Consider the following 19,223-nt stretch of genomic DNA (forward strand, 5'->3'; position numbering starts at 1 on the left):
GCCTGATTCACCGATCGTCAATGTCATCCATTCTCCTAACAGCATCACTTGCATAAATTATGCATGGAGATGAGCCTGCTTGTGTCACCAACTTGTGTCCATTACAAGCCATGTGTTAACAAAGACAAAGTTGGAAAAATGGTCAGGAAACATTTTTAACAAGTACTAGCTATCAATTATATTTATATCATATTTTGAAAATTGGAGATTTGAAACATTTTACAAACGCATTTTTTTTAGGAACCATTTTATTTTTAATCAAAAAGCAAAGGGAGATTTCAACAGAATATTGGAGACATCAATGTTTTTGACTGTGGTGGTATCTAAAAACCAGCTGGGTTCTATATGGTATTATGGCAGGATGTATTGGGCACATTGACATGTGTAATTAGGTTTCATGATTTCAAGGGCATATATCTGGTGTGTTTATATACCCACTAAACCATACAGTACATATAAACACAAGCTGTGCTATCTTTCATCAACTAATGAGAAAGTGAAACAGCTCAGTTCCACCAAGATAACAAGTACAGATGGTCAAATGGTAAAACAACCCAAATACCATTCCAAGGTTTTACCAATCAAATTATGAAATAAACTCAACCGAAACAAAAATTGATAATAAAACCATGCTTTTACATGGTATGACACACACGATGTTAGAGAATTTCTGCTACAAAGATGTTTTCATGTGATGTGATCGCAATGTTTACAAAGCCTGGTATGTGTACACTGTGACTCCATGTGTAAGGTTCACACAGATCAGACACCATGGTACCTAACTCACGCAGACCAGAAACCATGGTACCTAACTCACGCAGACCAGAAACCATGGTACCTAACTCACGCAGACCAGAAACCATGGTACCTAACTCAGGCAGACCAGAAACCATGGTACATAACTCACGCAGACCAGAAACCATGGTACATAACTCACGCAGACCAGAAACCATGGTACCTAACTCACGCAGACCAGAAACCATGGGACCTATTTCACGCAGACCAGAAACCATGGTACCTAACTCACGCAGACCAGAAACCATGGTACCTAACTCACGCAGACCAGAAACCATGGTACCTAACTCACGCAGACCAGAAACCATGGTACCTAACTCACGCAGACCAGAAACCATGGTACCTAACTCACGCAGACCAGAAACCATGGTACCTAACTCACGCAGACCAGAAACCATGGTACCTAACTCACGCAGACCAGAAACCATGGTACATAACTCACGCAGACCAGAAACCATGGTACCTAACTCACGCAGACCAGAAACCATGGTACCTAACTCACGCAGACCAGAAACCATGGTACATAACTCACGCAGACCAGAAACCATGGTACCTAACTCACGCAGACCAGAAACCATGGTACCTAACTCACGCAGACCAGAAACCATGGTACATAACTCACGCAGACCAGAAACCATGGTACCTAACTCACGCAGACCAGAAACCATGGTACCTAACTCACGCAGACCAGAAACCATGGTACCTAACTCACGCAGACCAGAAACCATGGTACCTAACTCACGCAGATCAGACACCATGGTACCTAACTCACACAGATCAGACACCATAGTACCTAACTCACACAGATCAGACACCATAGTACCTAACTCACACAGACCAGACACCATGGTACCTAACTCACACAGACCAGACACCATGGTACCTAACTCACACAGACCAGACACCATGGTACCTAACTCACACAGACCAGAAACCATGGTACCTAACTCACACAGACCAGGCACCATGGTACCTAACTCACACAGACCAGACACCATGGTACCTACCAGAAACCATGGTACCTAACTCACACAGACCAGAAACCATGGTACCTAACTCATGCAGACCAGAAACCATGGTACCTAACTCACGCAGACCAGAAACCATTCTACCTACCAGAAACCATGATACCTAACTCACACAGACCAGACACCATGGTACCTAACTCACACAGATCAGACACCATGGTACCTAACTCACACAGACCAGAAACCATGGTACCTAACTCACACAGACCAGAAACCATGGTACCTAACTCACGCAGATCAGACACCATGGTACCTAACTCACACAGATCAGACACCATAGTACCTAACTCACACAGACCAGAAACCATGGTACCTAACTCACGCAGATCAGACACCATGGTACCTAACTCATGCAGACCAGAAACCATGGTACCTAACTCACGCAGACCAGAAACCATGGTACCTAACTCACGCAGACCAGACACCATGGTACCTAACTCACACAGACCAGAAACCATAGTACCTAACTCACGCAGACCAGAAACATGGTACCTAACTCACGCAGACCAGACACCATGGTACCTAACTCACACAGACCAGACACCATGGTACCTAACTCACACAGATCAGACACCATGGTACCTAACTCACGCAGACCAGAAACCATGGTACCTAACTCACGCAGACCAGAAACCATGGTACCTAACTCACGCAGACCAGACACCATGGTACCTCACCAGACACCATGGTACCTAACTCACACAGATCAGACACCATGGTACCTACCAGAAACCATGGTACCTAACTCACACAGATCAGAAACCATGGTACCTAACTCACACAGATCAGACACCATGGTACCTAACTCACGCAGACCAGAAACCATGGTACCTAACTCACGCAGATCAGAAACCATGGTACCTAACTCACGCAGACCAGAAACCATGGTACCTAACTCACGCAGATCAGACACCATGGTACCTAACTCACGCAGACCAGAAACCATGGTACCTAACTCACGCAGACCAGAAACCATGGTACCTAACTCACGCAGACCAGAAACCATGGTACCTAACTCACACAGATCAGACACCATGGTACCTAACTCACGCAGACCAGAAACCATGGTACCTAACTCACGCAGACCAGAAACCATGGTACCTAACTCACGCAGACCAGAAACCATGGTACCTAACTCACGCAGACCAGAAACCATGGTACCTAACTCACACAGATCAGGCACCATGGTACCTAACTCATGCAGACCAGAAACCATGGTACCTAACTCACGCAGACCAGAAACCATGGTACCTAACTCACACAGATCAGACACCATGGTACCTACACTCACGCAGACCAGAAACCATGGTACCGAACTCACACAGATCAGACACCATGGTACCTAACTCACGCAGACCAGAAACCATGGTACCTACCAGACACCATGGTACCTAACTCACACAGACCAGAAACCATGGTACCTACCAGACACCATGGTACCTAACTCACGCAGACCAGAAACCATGGTACCTACCAGACACCATGGTACCTAACTCACGCAGACCAGAAACCATGGTACCTAACTCACACAGACCAGAAACCATGGTACCTACCAGACACCATGGTACCTAACTCACGCAGACCAGAAACCATGGTACCTACCAGAAACCATGGTACCTAACTCACACAGATCAGACACCATGGTACCTAAATCACGCAGACCAGAAACCATGGTACCTACCAGAAACCATGGTACCTAACTCACGCAGACCAGAAACCATGGTACCTAACTCACGCAGACCAGAAACCATGGTACCTAACTCAAACAGACCAGACACCATGGTACCTAACTCACGCAGACCAGAAACCATGGTGCCTTACTCACGCAGACCAGAAACCATGGTACCTAACTCACGCAGACCAGAAACCATGGTACCTAACTCACGCAGACCAGACACCATGGTACCTAACTCACGCAGACCAGAAACCATGGTACCTAACTCACGCAGACCAGAAACCATGGTACCTAACTCACGCAGACCAGAAACCATGGTACCTAACTCACGCAGACCAGAAACCATGGTACCTAACTCACGCAGACCAGAAACCATGGTACCTAACTCACGCAGACCAGAAACCATGGTACCTAACTCACGCAGACCAGAAACCATGGTACCTAACTCACGCAGACCAGAAACCATGGTACCTAACTCACACAGACCAGACACCATGGTACCTAACTCACACAGACCAGACACCATGGTACCTACCAGAAACCATGGTACCTAACTCACGCAGACCAGAAAACATGGTACCTAACTCATGCAGACCAGAAACCATGGTACCTAACTCACTCAGACCAGAATCATGGTACCTAACTCACGCAGACCAGAAACCATGGTACCTAACTCACGCAGACCAGAAACCATGGTACCTAACTCACGCAGACCAGAAACCATGGTACCAAACTCACGCAGACCAGAAACCATGGTACCTAACTCACGCAGACCAGAAACCATGGTTCCTAACTCACGAGACCAGAAACCATGGTATCTAACTCACGCAGACCAGAAACCATGGTACCTAACTCACTACCTACTATGGCACTTCTCATCTGAGAATAAGAGGCAATTTATGCACTGAGTCATATAACTCGAGGGCAAAACCTGGCATCAATTTTAAAGGGACACGAACCTAAATAAACTATGTAAATTTGGGTAAAATACATATTTAATATGTGTTAGATACCTTACTAACTAATATATTAGTTATTGTGCAAATGTGTCAAATAAAATAATTATAATGGAAATTCCATCTTTCTGAATTTTGAACTGGCCCGGTCGAATTTTTCAGACTGCAGTGAGATGAAAATTGTGGTATTGAACTTAAGTGACCTCCCACAATGCACTGCACAAATTAAATAAATGTAAACAAAATGGTCGAAAATGTGGGTGAAGCGAACACAAACAATTTCTGATAGAAAACAGATTACTACAAGAGTCAATAATGTGCGTGATTGGAAAAGTAGGTAAATATAAATGTAGTGTTGGACCGATTCTCGATTTTAATCGATGGTCGATCGATTATGATTTTTCCAAAGACTATCGATTATGAAAGGTAATAATCGATTATTAAAATGGGAGATAACTCATGCTTATCTTATACTGTTCTGAACCTTTATTATGATATATATCAGGGCAAAATCACATCAAAATATTTTAAACATCATAGATACTCAAGAATTTGAATTTAAAAAAATACTTCTTCATGACTGTTCGTTCAGTGGATATCTTTTTAAAATTCTGCAGAAAAACTAAAAGGTGAAATATATAAATATAGGAGAGCTTTCTATAAATAGTATCCGATTATAAAATCGATAATTAGTAAATTGTCCTAAACCGATGATCGATTACCATTTTACAACCGATTCCCAACACTATATAAATGGATCGCTGAAATGACAGAGATGGGAGCAACTTCCCACTTTATACTTGCATGATGTACATATGTGTAATTAAGTCAAGAACCTCCCTTCGTGATGCCCCGTCGATTGAAAACAAAGTCTCATTTGACTTTTGGCTTATCATTCAAGTACGCTAAATACAAATTGTTTTATTTAAAACGAATATTAACAAATATGGCGTATACGTGTACTTCATGTGTCAACGATCGTAAATTAGAAAATCATCTTAAAATGTGAAAAATTAACATTCCTTGTTGTGTCAGCAAGTTTGCTGATCATTATAACCTCGCTTTCGACCAGCTTTCGTTTTGTGTTCCAAAAATAGAATATGACAGCCTATTTTTATCATTTTTGGGGTAGGTATTGCCCACGTTTTCCTGTCGTTTAAGATAACCAATCATTGTATTAAAATATTCAATAAACATCTGAGAACCATATTTAAGCATACAGGACAACTTATTTTATGTTCATGTCCCTATAAAACTTGACACTCATGAATTATTTTATAAAAAAAAAAATAAAAATTTCAAAATAAAATTAATTCATTCATCACTGAAAATTGGTAACAAGCTATTCCAGACTTTATCAAAAGACTTCAGAGGTGAATAATCACATATACGCAGAAAAATTTACAAATCGTAATCGTGTATCTTAAATGTGAACAATTACAAATCGTAATCGTGTATCTTAAATGTGAACAATTAATTTCTTAACATGAATTGTTTCCGATAACTCAATTTTTTGGTTATAAAAACTTTATCTTTTCAATTTCAAAATGTTCTTTTATCAAAAGGAATTTTAAAAGAATATTTACTGCAGAGAATCAACAACATATTCAGACATTTTCCCTACTGTTCCTTATCACTGATTCAAAATTAATTTTCATAATTTTCCAAATTTCGCTCAGTTATTCTAAATGATGTTATTTAGTTTCACGGTAGGGTATGCAATTTGGTACCGACCAAGAAGTTACCTACTAAATTTGTCTTTTAGTCACGTTAGAACCACAAACAATGCTGTGATAGCCTTTGTTTATAAGATAGATGGGTATTCTGGATAACATCTTATTTGATAGATAAATATTGTACTTGTTCCGACAGACATACATATTCGTGTAATCATAGATCACAACATTAAAAAATCACACCAAAGATGCACACCTGCAAAGTTTAAAAATATGGATGTAAGGAAAGGTTTTGGGGTGCATGTTTTCACATCTGCAAGGGCAACAAAAACAGCCTTAGGACTGATAATCATAAAAACTATTGTAACCATGGAAACACACAGATAAATGTTTAGGTGACTTCGGATTTCAGTGATATCTTGGGGAACAATGTAGCTACTAATCTTTCACAAATTGCAGAAAAACACACTTTAGTCGTCTGCAGAGATCTGCAACTATCATATAAGTTACTGATAAACTTTGCATCTTTGACAATTTCCATCAAGAAATAAACCCTTGAGCAGCAAGATAAATCTGAAACTTTCTCAAGGATTTTGGGGTGTTATCAGGCAAGCTGGTAATTATTTTGGTTGATAGTGGCAGTCTGACAGTGGCCAGATCTTTGGAACAGACATCGTTTGTAACCTTTTGTGGATCTGCAGTAATAAATAATTTACAATTCTCTGATAAGTGGTAACGAAGGCTTCAAACAAAGGAGATAAAAACTCTTTTGGATTGGGGTTTGAACACTAACCCGATTGAGTTTGATGACTACCAAGCACCCAATCATTGGTCCACTCTACTGTACAGCCACCTGAACAATCATTGGTCCACTCTACTGTACAGCCACCTGAACAATCATTGGTCCACTCTACTGTACAGCCACCTGAACAATTATTGGACCACTCTACTGTACAGCCACCTGAAAAATAATTGATCCACTCTACTGTACAGCCACCTCCCCAATCATTGGTCCACTCTACTGTACAGCCACCTGAACAATCATTGGTCCACTCTACTGTACAGCCACCTGAACAATCATTGGTCCACTCTACTGTACAGCCACCTGAACAATCATTGGTCCACTCTACTGTACAGCCACCTCCCCAATCATTGGTCCACTCAACTGTACAGCCACCTCCCCAATCATTGGTCCACTCTACTGTACAGCCACCTGAACAATTATTGGTCCACTCTACTCTACAGCCACCTGAACAATCATTGGTCCACTCTACTGTACAGCCACCTCCCCAATCATTGGTCCACTCTACTGTACAGCCACCTGAACAGTCATTGGTCCACTCTACTGTACAGCCACCTGAACAATCATTGGTCCACTCTACTGTACAGCCACCTGAACAATCATTGGTCCACTCTACTGTACAGCCACCTGACTGAACAATCATTGGTCCACTCTACTGTACAGCCACCTGAACAATCATTGTACCACTCTACTGTACAGCCACCTCCCCAATCATTGGACCACTCTACTGTACAGCCACCTGAACAATAATTGGTCCACTCTACTGTACAGCCACCTCCCCAATCATTGGTCCACTCTACTGTACAGCCACCTGAACAATCATTGGTCCACTCTACTGTACAGCCACCTGAACAATCATTGGTTCACTCCACTTTACAGCCACCTGAACAATCATTGGTTCACTCTACTGTACAGCCACCTGAACAATCATTGGTCCACTCTACTGTACAGCTACCTGAACAATCATTGGTCCACTCTACTGTACAGCCACCTCCCCAATCATTGGTCCACTCTACTGTACAGCCACCTGAACAATCATTGGTCCACTCTACTGTACAGCCACCTCCCCAATCATTTGTCCACTCTACTGTACAGCCACCTCCCCAATCATTGGACCACTCTACTGTACAGCCACCTGAACAATAATTGGTCCACTCTACTGTACGGCCACCTGAACAATCATTGGTCCACTCTACTGTACAGCCACCTAAACAATCATTGGTCCACTCTACTTTACAGCCACCTGAACAATCATTGGTCCACTCTACTGTACAGCCACCTGAACAATCATTGGTCCACTCTACTGTACAGCCACCTGAACAGTCATTGGTCCACTCTACTGTACAGCCACCTCCCCAATCATTTGTCCACTCTACTGTACGGCCACCTCCCCAATCATTGGACCACTCTACTGTACAGCCACCTCCCCAATCATTGGACCACTCTACTGTACGGCCACCTCCCCAATCATTGGTCCACTCTACTGTACAGCCACCTCCCAAATCAAAGGACCACTCTACTGTACAGCCACATGAACAATCATTGGTCCACTCTACTGTACAGCCACCTCCCCAATCATTTGTCCACTCTACTGTACAGCCACCTCCCCAATCATTGGACCACTCTACTGTACAGCCACCTGAACAATAATTGGTCCACTCTACTGTACAGCCACCTCCCCAATCATTGGTCCACTCTACTGTACAGCCACCTGAACAATCATTGGTCCACTCTACTGTACAGCCACCTGAACAATCATTGGTCCACTCTACTGTACAGCCACCTGAACAATCATTGGTCCACTCTACTGTACAGCCACCTGAACAATCATTGGTCCACTCTACTTTACAGCCACCTGAACAATCATTGGTCCACTCTACTGTACAGCCACCTGAACAATCATTGGTCCACTCTACTGTACAGCCACCTGAACAATCATTGGTCCACTCTACTGTACAGCCACCTCCCCAATCATTGGTCCACTCTACTGTACAGCCACCTGAACAATCATTGGTCCACTCTACTGTACGGCCACCTCCCCAATCATTGGTCCACTCTACTGTACAGCCACCTCCCCAATCATTGGTCCACTCTACTGTACAGCCACCTGAACAATCATTGGTCCACTCTACTGTACAGCCACCTCCCCAATCATTTGTCCACTCTACTGTACAGCCACCTCCCCAATCATTGGACCACTCTACTGTACAGCCACCTGAACAATCATTGGTCCACTCTACTGTACGGCCACCTCCCCAATCATTGGTCCACTCTACTGTACAGCCACCTGAACATATCATTGGTCCACTCTACTGTACAGCCACCTGAACAATCATTGGTCCACTCTACTGTACAGCCACCTGAACAATCATTGGTCCACTCTACTGTACAGCCACCTGAACAATCATTGGTCCACTCTACTGTACAGCCACCTGAACAATCATTGGTCCACTCTACTGTACAGCCACCTGAACAATCATTGGTCCACTCTACTGTACAGCCACCTGAACAATCATTGGACCACTCTACTGTACAGCCACCTCCCCAATCATTGGTCCACTCTACTGTACAGCCACCTCCCCAATCATTGGACCACTCTACTGTACGGCCACCTCCCCAATCATTGGACCACTCTACTGTACAGCCACCTCCCCAATCATTGGACCACTCTACTGTACAGCCACCTCCCCAATCATTGGACCACTCTACTGTACAGTTACCTCCCCAATCATTCGATCACTCTACTGTTCGACCACCTCCCCAATCATTGGATCACTCTACTGTACGACCACCTCCCCAATCATTGGACCACTCTACTGTACAGCCACCTCCCCAATCATTGGACCACTCTACTGTACAGCCACCTCCCCTATCATAGGACCACTCTTCTGTACAGCCACCTACCCAATCATATCCAGTAATGTTTGTACTGGGAGAATATAGCCAGTAACTACATATCATATCCAGTAATGTTTGTAGTGGGAGAATATGGCCAATAACTACATATCATATCCAGTAATGTTTGTAGTGGAGAATATAGCCAGTAACTACACATCATATCCAGTAATGTTTGTACTGGGAGAATATAGCCAGTAACTACATATCATATCCAGTAATGTTTGTAGTGGGAGAATATAGCCAATAACTACATATCATATCCAGTAATGTTTGTAGTGGGAGAATATAGCCAGTAACTACACATCATATCCAGTAATGTTTGTAGTGGGAGAATATAGCCAGTAACTACACATCATATCCAGTAATGTTTGTAGTGGGAGAATATAGCCAGTAACTACACATCATATCCAGTAATGTTTGTAGTGGGAGAATATAGCCAGTAACTACATATCATATCCAGTAATGTTTGTAGTGGGAGAATATAGCCATAAGTAAACTACATACATATCATATCCAGTAATGTTTTGTAGTGGGAGAATATAGCCAATAACTACATATCATATCCAGTAATGTTTGTAGTGGGAGAATATAGCCAATAACTACACATCATATCCAGTAATGTTTGTAGTGGGAGAATATAGCCAATAACTACACATCATATCCAGTAATGTTTGTAGTGGGAGAATATAGCCAGTAACTACATATCATATCCAGTAATGTTTGTAGTGGGAGAATATAGCCAATAACTACATATCATATCCAGTAATGTTTGTAGTGGGAGAATATAGCCAGTAACTACACATCATATCCAGTAATGTTTGTAGTGGGAGAATATAGCCATAACTACATCATATCCAGTAATGTTTGTAGTGGGAGAATATAGCCATAACTACAATCATATCCAGTAATGTTTGTAGTGGGAGAATATAGCCAGTAACTACATATCATATCCAGTAATGTTTGTAGTGGGAGAATATAGCCAGTAACTACACATCATATCCAGTAATGTTTGTAGTGGGAGAATATAGCCAGTAACTACATATCATATCCAGTAATGTTTGTAGTGGGAGAATATAGCCAATAAATACATATCATATCCAGTAATGTTTGTAGTGGGAGAATATAGCCAATAACTAATATATCATATCCAGTAATGTTTGTAGTGGGAGAATATAGCCAGTAACTACACATCATATCCAGTAATGTTTGTAGTGGGAGAATATAGCCAATAACTACATATCATATCCAGTAATGTTTGTAGTGGGAGAATATAGCCAATAACTACATATCATATCCAGTAATGTTTGTAGTGGGAGAATATAGCCAGTAACTACATATCATATCCAGTAATGTTTGTAGTGGGAGAATATAGCCAGTAACTACACATCATATCCAGTAATGTTTGTAGGGAGAATAAGCCAGTAACTACATATCATATCCAGTAATGTTTGTAGTGGGAGAATATAGCCAGTAACTACATATCATATCCAGTAATGTTTGTAGTGGGAGAATATAGCCAATAACTACATATCATATCCAGTAATGTTTGCATATAGTGGGAGAATATAGCCAGTAACTACACATCATATCCAGTAATGTTTGTAGTGGGAGAATAAGCCATAACTACATATCATATCCAGTATGTTTGTAGTGGGAGAATATAGCCAATAACTACATATCATATCCAGTAATGTTTGTAGTGGGAGAATATAGCCAGTAACTACATATCATATCCAGTAATGTTTGTAGTGGGAGAATATAGCCAATAACTACATATCATATCCAGTAATGTTTGTAGTGGGAGAATATAGCCAATAACTACATATCATATCCAGTAATGTTTGTAGTGGGAGAATATAGCCAGTAACTACACATCATATCCAGTAATGTTTGTAGTGGGAGAATATAGCCAATAACTACATATCATATCCAGTAATGTTTGTAGTGGGAGAATATAGCCAATAACTACATATCATATCCAGTAATGTTTTGTAGTGGGAGAATATAGCCAATAACTACATATCATATCCAGTAATGTTTGTAGTGGGAGAATATAGCCAATAACTACATATCATATCCAGTAATGTTTGTAGTGGGAGAATATAGCCAGTAACTACATATCATATCCAGTAATGTTTGTAGTGGGAGAATATAGCCATAACTACATATCATATCCAGTAATGTTTGTAGTGGGAGAATATAGCCAATAACTACAATCATATCCAGTAATGTTTGTAGTGGGAGAATATAGCCAGTAACTACATATCATATCCAGTAATGTTTGTAGTGGGAGAATATAGCCAGTAACTACACATCATATCCAGTAATGTTTGTAGTGGGAGAATATAGCCAATAACTACATATCATATCCAGTAATGTTTGTAGTGGGAGAATATAGCCAATAACTACATATCATATCCAGTAATGTTTGTAGTGGGAGAATATAGCCAATAACTACATATCATATCCAGTAATGTTTGTAGTGGGAGAATATAGCCAGTAACTACATATCATATCCAGTAATGTTTGTAGTGGGAGAATATAGCCAGTAACTACAACATACTAATTGTTGGAAATATCAGTAATGTTTTTGGGAGAATATAGCCACATAATACATATCATATCCAGTAATGTTTGTAGTGGGAGAATATAGCCAATAAATACATATCATATCCAGTAATGTTTGTAGTGGGAGAATATAGCCAATAACTACAATCATATCCAGTAATGTTTGTAGTGGGAGAATATAGCCAATAACTACACATCATATCCAGTAATGTTTGTAGTGGGAGAATATAGCCAATAACTACACATCATATCCAGTAATGTTTGTAGTGGGAGAATATAGCCAATAACTACATATCATATCCAGTAATGTTTGTAGTGGGAGAAATAGCCATAACTACATATCATATCCAGTAATGTTTGTAGTGGGAGAATATAGCCATAACTACATATCATATTCCAGTAATGTTTGTAGTGGGAGAATATAGCCAATAACTACACATCATATCCAGTAATGTTTGTAGTGGGAGAATATAGCCAATAACTACATATCATATCCAGTAATGTTTGTAGTGGGAAATATAGCCAATAATACATATCATATCCAGTAATGTTTGTAGTGGGAGAATATAGCCAATTATGGAGAATTAGCATAATACACATCATATCCAGTAATGTTTGTAGTGGGAGAATATAGCCAATAACTACACATCATATCCAGTAATGTTTGTAGTGGGAGAATATAGCCAATAACTACACATCATATCCAGTAATGTTTGTAGTGGGAGAATATAGCCAGTAACTACACATCATATCCAGTAATGTTTGTAGTGGGAGAATATAGCCAATAACTACATATCATATCCAGTAATGTTTGTAGTGGGAAATAATAGCCAGTAACTACATATCAAATCCAGTAATGTTTGTAGTGGGAGAATATAGCCAATAACTACATATCATATCCAATTATTTTTCCCCTTAAATCAAGATTATGAATTTTGCAGAAATCCTCGAGTCTGGTCAGTATTAAAATCATTCCCCATGGTGCCACATTTTTAACAATTTTGATGCTCTGCTCTGGGGAAAGTGCCACATTCTTCACCTTCCCAGTCAAGGAGAGTCGCTGTGTCGCCGCCAATACTTCAGTTCTACGCTCCCACCCAGTATCTTCATGTTTTAAACATCCCCTTATTTTTAACCCAATTTCAACAGCATAAAACCAATTACAGGATAATTTCTAGGGGTTTCCCCGGAAAACGCAAAATGGCTGAGGGTTGAGCATAAGTCCTTGTCAACTGTAATTTACTGATTACGAATTACTGTTGAAAAGGAAATGTGGGAAAGTGTGACCTTTGTAGAAAATGAAGGTCGTCACCTTTAAATGTTGGGTTAGAAGGGGAAGCTGGTTCTCTGTCGTTAATGAATGTGTCTGCCTTATTGATTTTCTCTTAAAGTCACCCTCATTGCTTCTGTATTTTTTCCTGTCTGTGATTTATATCTTTTTAAAATAAACACACAATGTCTTCACAGATTTCAAGTTTCACTGGTATAATACATTATTTTCCTTTAAAAAAAAAATCAAATATATCATTATTTTTTCTTTTTAATAATTAAGAAACCTTAACTACATAACACCTTGGCATACTATTGGTACATAAAGCTATTCCAAACGCTTATAAATTCTCTTTCACATTTTTTATTGATGGGCTGGTCTAAAACAGCATCATTCAGAAATGAATATTATGGAAATATTGAAAATTAAGTGAATAATGTCCGCAACATGATTGGGTTTATCCTAAAAACAAGATCCCCTGCAGGTATTTTCAGACACATTTTTCAACCTGTGATATCACAAGTTAGCATGTGTTAACTGTAGCCATCACTTAATACATTAACGCTATCATAATTTTCCGCCATATTTTATCTCATCTATCCGTGAATATCACACATCAGAATGTTTCATTAAACCCAGAAAAAGTCATGTTTTCTGCCACTCTCTATAAAACGCTACAATTCCTACCACAGCTTCCCTCTGGTCTTATCTCGGCTCCCCAGAGGGGGGTGGGGGGTTTAAGGGGGGTGGGGGGTGGGGGGGGGGGGGGGGTAATAATGGGGTGAAAAACAGGCCAGGGTTTAATCAACTGGCTCACAAACACTCTATTTAGAAAGTAATTTTCACAGAAAATTGAATCTATTTCTAAACAGAGAATAGTTGAGTTTTGAAAACAAAACTGCCTGAATGTTGAGACTTGAACAATAAAATATAAAATAGTGTTTGATAAGTTATTCAGGCCTCAGGATTATACATGTAGGTAAGAATATACAGGTTTCTTAATGAGATAAAAACGGTATAAAGCTAGTATATTAATAATCGGAAATAAAGGCCAAAATAAATTTCAAAGTAAAATCAAAAATCATTTCTATGAAATATACAGTCCAAAATCAGGTTTCTGACTGGTGAAATGATTAAAATACACAGATTTCTGACTGGTAAAATGATTAAAATACACAGATTTCTGATTGGTGAAATGGTTAAAATACACAGATTTCTGAGTGGTGAAATGGTTAAAATACACAGATTTCTGACTGGTGAAATGGTTAAAATACACAGATTTCTGACTGGTGAAATGGTTAAAATACACAGATTTCTGACTGGTGAAATGATTAAAATACACAGATTTCTGATTGGTGAAATGGTTAAAATACACAGATTTCTGATTGGTGAAATGGTTAAAATACACAGATTTCTGACTGGTGAAATGGTTAAAATACACAGATTTCTGACTGGTGAAATGATTAAAATACACAGATTTCTGATTGGTGAAATGGTTAAAATACACAGATTTCTGACTGGTAAAATGATTAAAATACACAGATTTCTGACTGGTGAAATGATTAAAATACACAGATTTCTGACTGGTGAAATGGTTAAAATACACAGATTTCTGACTGGTGAAATGGTTAAAATACACAGATTTCTGACTGGTGAAATGGTTAAAATACACAGATTTCTGATTGGTGAAATGATTAAAATACACAGATTTCTGATTGGTGAAATGGTTAAAATACACAGATTTCTGATGGTGAAATGGTTAAAATACACAGATTTCTGACTGGTGAAATGATTAAAATACACAGATTTCTGACTGGTGAAATGATTAAAATACACAGATTTCTGATGGTGAAATGATTAAAATACACAGATTTCTGACTGGTGAAATGATTAAAATACACAGATTTCTGATTGGTGAAATGATTAAAATACACAGATTTCTGAATGGTGAAATGGTTAAAATACACAGATTTCTGATTGGTGAAATGGTTAAAATACACAGATTTCTGACTGGTGAAATGATTAAAATACACAGATTTCTGAATGGTGAAATGGTTAAAATACACAGATTTCTGACTGGTGAAATGATTAAAATACACAGATTTCTGAATGGTGAAATGGTTAAAATACACAGATTTCTGAATGGTGAAATGGTTAAAATACACAGATTTCTGACTGGTGAAATGATTAAAATACACAGATTTCTGACTGGTGAAATGATTAAAATACACAGATTTCTGACTGGTGAAATGGTTAAAATACACAGATTTCTGACTGGTGAAATGGTTAAAATACACAGATTTCTGACTGGTGAAATGATTAAAATACACAGATTTCTGACTGGTGAAATGGTTAAAATACACAGATTTCTGACTGGTGAAATGATTAAAATACACAGATTTCTGAATGGTGAAATGGTTAAAATACACAGATTTCTGACTGGTGAAATGATTAATATACACAGATTTCTGAATGGTGAAATGGTTAAAATACACAGATTTCTGACTGGTGAAATGATTAAAATACACAGATTTCTGATTGGTGAAATGGTTAAAATACACAGATTTCTGACTGGTGAAATGGTTAAAATACACAGATTTCTGATTGGTGAAATGGTTAAAATACACAGATTTCTGATTGGTGAGTTAAATTACACAGATTTCTTATTGGTGAAATGGTAAGAATAATTACAGGATGAACTGTATATCATTTTTTTAATATATATTTCATTCACTGAAATAAACATCCAGTGAATAGCAGTAGAAAACTTAATCATATGACAAAATCTGTTTTAATTATAAGGTCACTATGGCCATGTGTCATGCTATAATACAGATAATAAAGAGATAAAATAATATGTACCTATGTCTAACTATCTGAGCTGGGGCCCATTTTCCAATTAGTGCGTGCCTCCCTTCCCACAAACACATTTAGGATGTACATTGGATACTGCCTCCATTAGACAGCGCAGATATTGAATGAAAGTTTCTTTCACTTTCTTTTTATAATAACAATCATAATGGGAATGCTTCAATTCTTTTGTTTATAATTCAAAATACATGCCACCTCCCACATTTTTATTTCATCAATTATTATAAAGATAACTCCAGCTGGTGTTAATCTAAGTATGTGTTCAGCATCTCTCAGAACAGAATCCCATCTTTTACTATTGGTAGAACTCAACTTTACATGTTTTTTAATTGAAGGCCACACCCTAAAAGGGGTTTTGGTCACACAAATTAAATTCTATTTTTCCTTCATGCAAATGTATGATCATGCTGTTTGAATGTTAATATATCGTCAGACAGTCTACTGAGAACATCCAGGCCCTAATTCCCTGTACAGTACATGTACGCACCATACATAAGGAGTTCTGTTTTAATTTTAACAGCCATTTTAAGTTGTATTAATTTTCATGAGAAACGTATTCATAAATAGGGATAAGAACACAGAATGTGTTCATGTCCAATCTTCTACGACAGGAAATGGGAAAGTACTCGACACACATAATCACACAAAATTTTACAATTTAATTTAAAATTTAGAAGTAATGATGTCTGTGAACACCATGACATGCTTTACATCTGTATGTCAAGCAGAACATTTCTAAGGAAGATTAGCACTTGTGTGTTTACTCCGGCCAAGTCACGTTTCAGTCCCATTGCCAATAGCATATTCTCTTGTAAAGTTTATAATTTACATAAGTAATTTCTCTGGCAAGCTTGAATTCCTCCATCAATTATTCATGAGATTTTCCTTTGACTTGAATATCTGGTTGACCCAATAATTAGTGCTAATCTCAACAAAGCTGCATCAAACATTGCTACTAATGAATCTGGTACTGAGGCTGAAATACTCCAGTAGGTTGACCTTTGACCTATATAATGACCACTATCCAAGATCTTAGGCTATTATTTGGTTGCTGTGTCAATTGGGCCAGTAATTGCTAGTATAAACAAAAGCACCTGGCTAAATTATCATATGAATTTACCACATCAGTATGCAGATCAGTCAGTGGTATTCAATTAGGTATGTTTGACCAGCAGTGACCAGTGGTCAATTCTGACCACTAGCTCCTCCAAGTTATCACCACAATGTTTACACTACTAGATATACAAGATTGATTTTTTAACTGAGATTTGGATACTTGATATTTATTTCATAAAGAAAACCAAATTCATTCTTTCTTCAATTTCTTTTAATTTATAATAAACAAATTTCCATTTTTCTTTGATTTTTCTCTCTATGACAATTTTTTCATATTACAATAATCCACTAAAGATTACTTCACAGATTTGAAGGCAATAATTACTTGTAATATATCAGCACTTTACAATAGTGAGCCTTTGGGAAAGAAAAACGTTTTAAAATGTGTTTATTTGTAGCAGTAAATCTCTGTTTTGTTTGAAGTTTGACTGTTGAACAGTCTTAATGATATAAATCCACAAACACTGCCCATCTATCTGTGAATCCGATACCTATAGCTATCAGTCTCAAAGGGCTTTATACTCTCCAGATAGTTTGAAGCGATAGAAGACAGAAAATTGTGTCTTCTCCAGTCAATTTCAGACATTTATTTACTAGTTAGCAACTTGGGTGAGCTTGGGGAATTCAAATTCAATCCAGTAAAAATTCACTCTATATATAGTGGATAAATGTTGTGCCTTTTGTGTGGTTTTGATGATCAGATGGTCAATGTTTGACAACTAAAGTATACTGATCTCCAACATATCAATGTAAAATGATTAATTAAATAAAAGTTTTACTTACCAGTAGCTGTTACAAATCCCAATGTGAGAAGCACCAGAACCCCAACTCTGTCCATTCTTACCATAGTGTATGCACCTGTGAACAATCGGCAAACATGAATTTTAGTGTCCGTTCTATCTATAACAAGTCCAGTTGATCAAATCCTTACAACATTTGGTACTGTTCGTGAATTCGACTGACCTCTTCTCTTAGAGTTGAAATAAAGTTTTCACAGCAAGATGGTATGTTTAAACTATCATAGGTTAACATTTATAAAACCAAACACATGCTGAAATCGTCCCGAATCTCGACTTCCGTAATCTATTTCCATGACAAATTGGGTTTTACGCGGAAAACACAAAAGCTCTGCTACCCAGACCTACAGAAGTGGTGTCAAGTTCAGATGTTTTTGATAACGTCAAAATTTCAGGAGATTGAAACAGCACACGTGCACCACAACAAACTTGTGAAAGAAAAAAATGAAAGAATGTGAAATGTACATGGTATACGTTGTGAAATTGACAACACGGAAACTTGTTAGCAATGTCGAAGACCTGTCTGTATGTTTCCGGTGGTGTGTTTCGGGAGTTGTCAATCAACGCTCGTATGAATGTACCATTACCAGTCGGTCCCGAGACTACAATTCTGTTAGGTACATGTAGATCATGCCAATCTTCAAGTTACTAGATAATTTCTGTAGTTCATCCAACTGTTTAACTACGAAGTGACCATTCTCGGTATATTCCAACGTCCAATATCTAAACTACACTTTTTACAGCTTGTTAAAATCCAATATATATAGAAAC

At 38.7% G+C, this 19,223-nt stretch overlaps 1 protein-coding gene across 2 annotated transcripts in view; it reads right to left on the bottom strand.

The window, feature by feature from the left end:
* LOC138335610 (fibroblast growth factor receptor-like 1) overlaps positions 1-19,223 on the bottom strand; it is a 153,008-nt gene that overhangs the window by 76,350 nt on the left and 57,435 nt on the right. For both annotated transcript variants that reach the window (XM_069284782.1, XM_069284781.1), the window contains exon 2: positions 18,439-18,513. In XM_069284782.1, the coding sequence (XP_069140883.1) occupies positions 18,439-18,502 (64 nt within the window). In that variant the 5' untranslated portion in view covers positions 18,503-18,513. The remainder of the gene's footprint in view (positions 1-18,438; positions 18,514-19,223) is intronic.

The sequence above is a fragment of the Argopecten irradians genome, chromosome 11, assembly GCF_041381155.1.
Source record: "Argopecten irradians isolate NY chromosome 11, Ai_NY, whole genome shotgun sequence".
In the NCBI taxonomy this organism is placed as follows: Eukaryota; Metazoa; Mollusca; class Bivalvia; order Pectinida; family Pectinidae; genus Argopecten; species Argopecten irradians.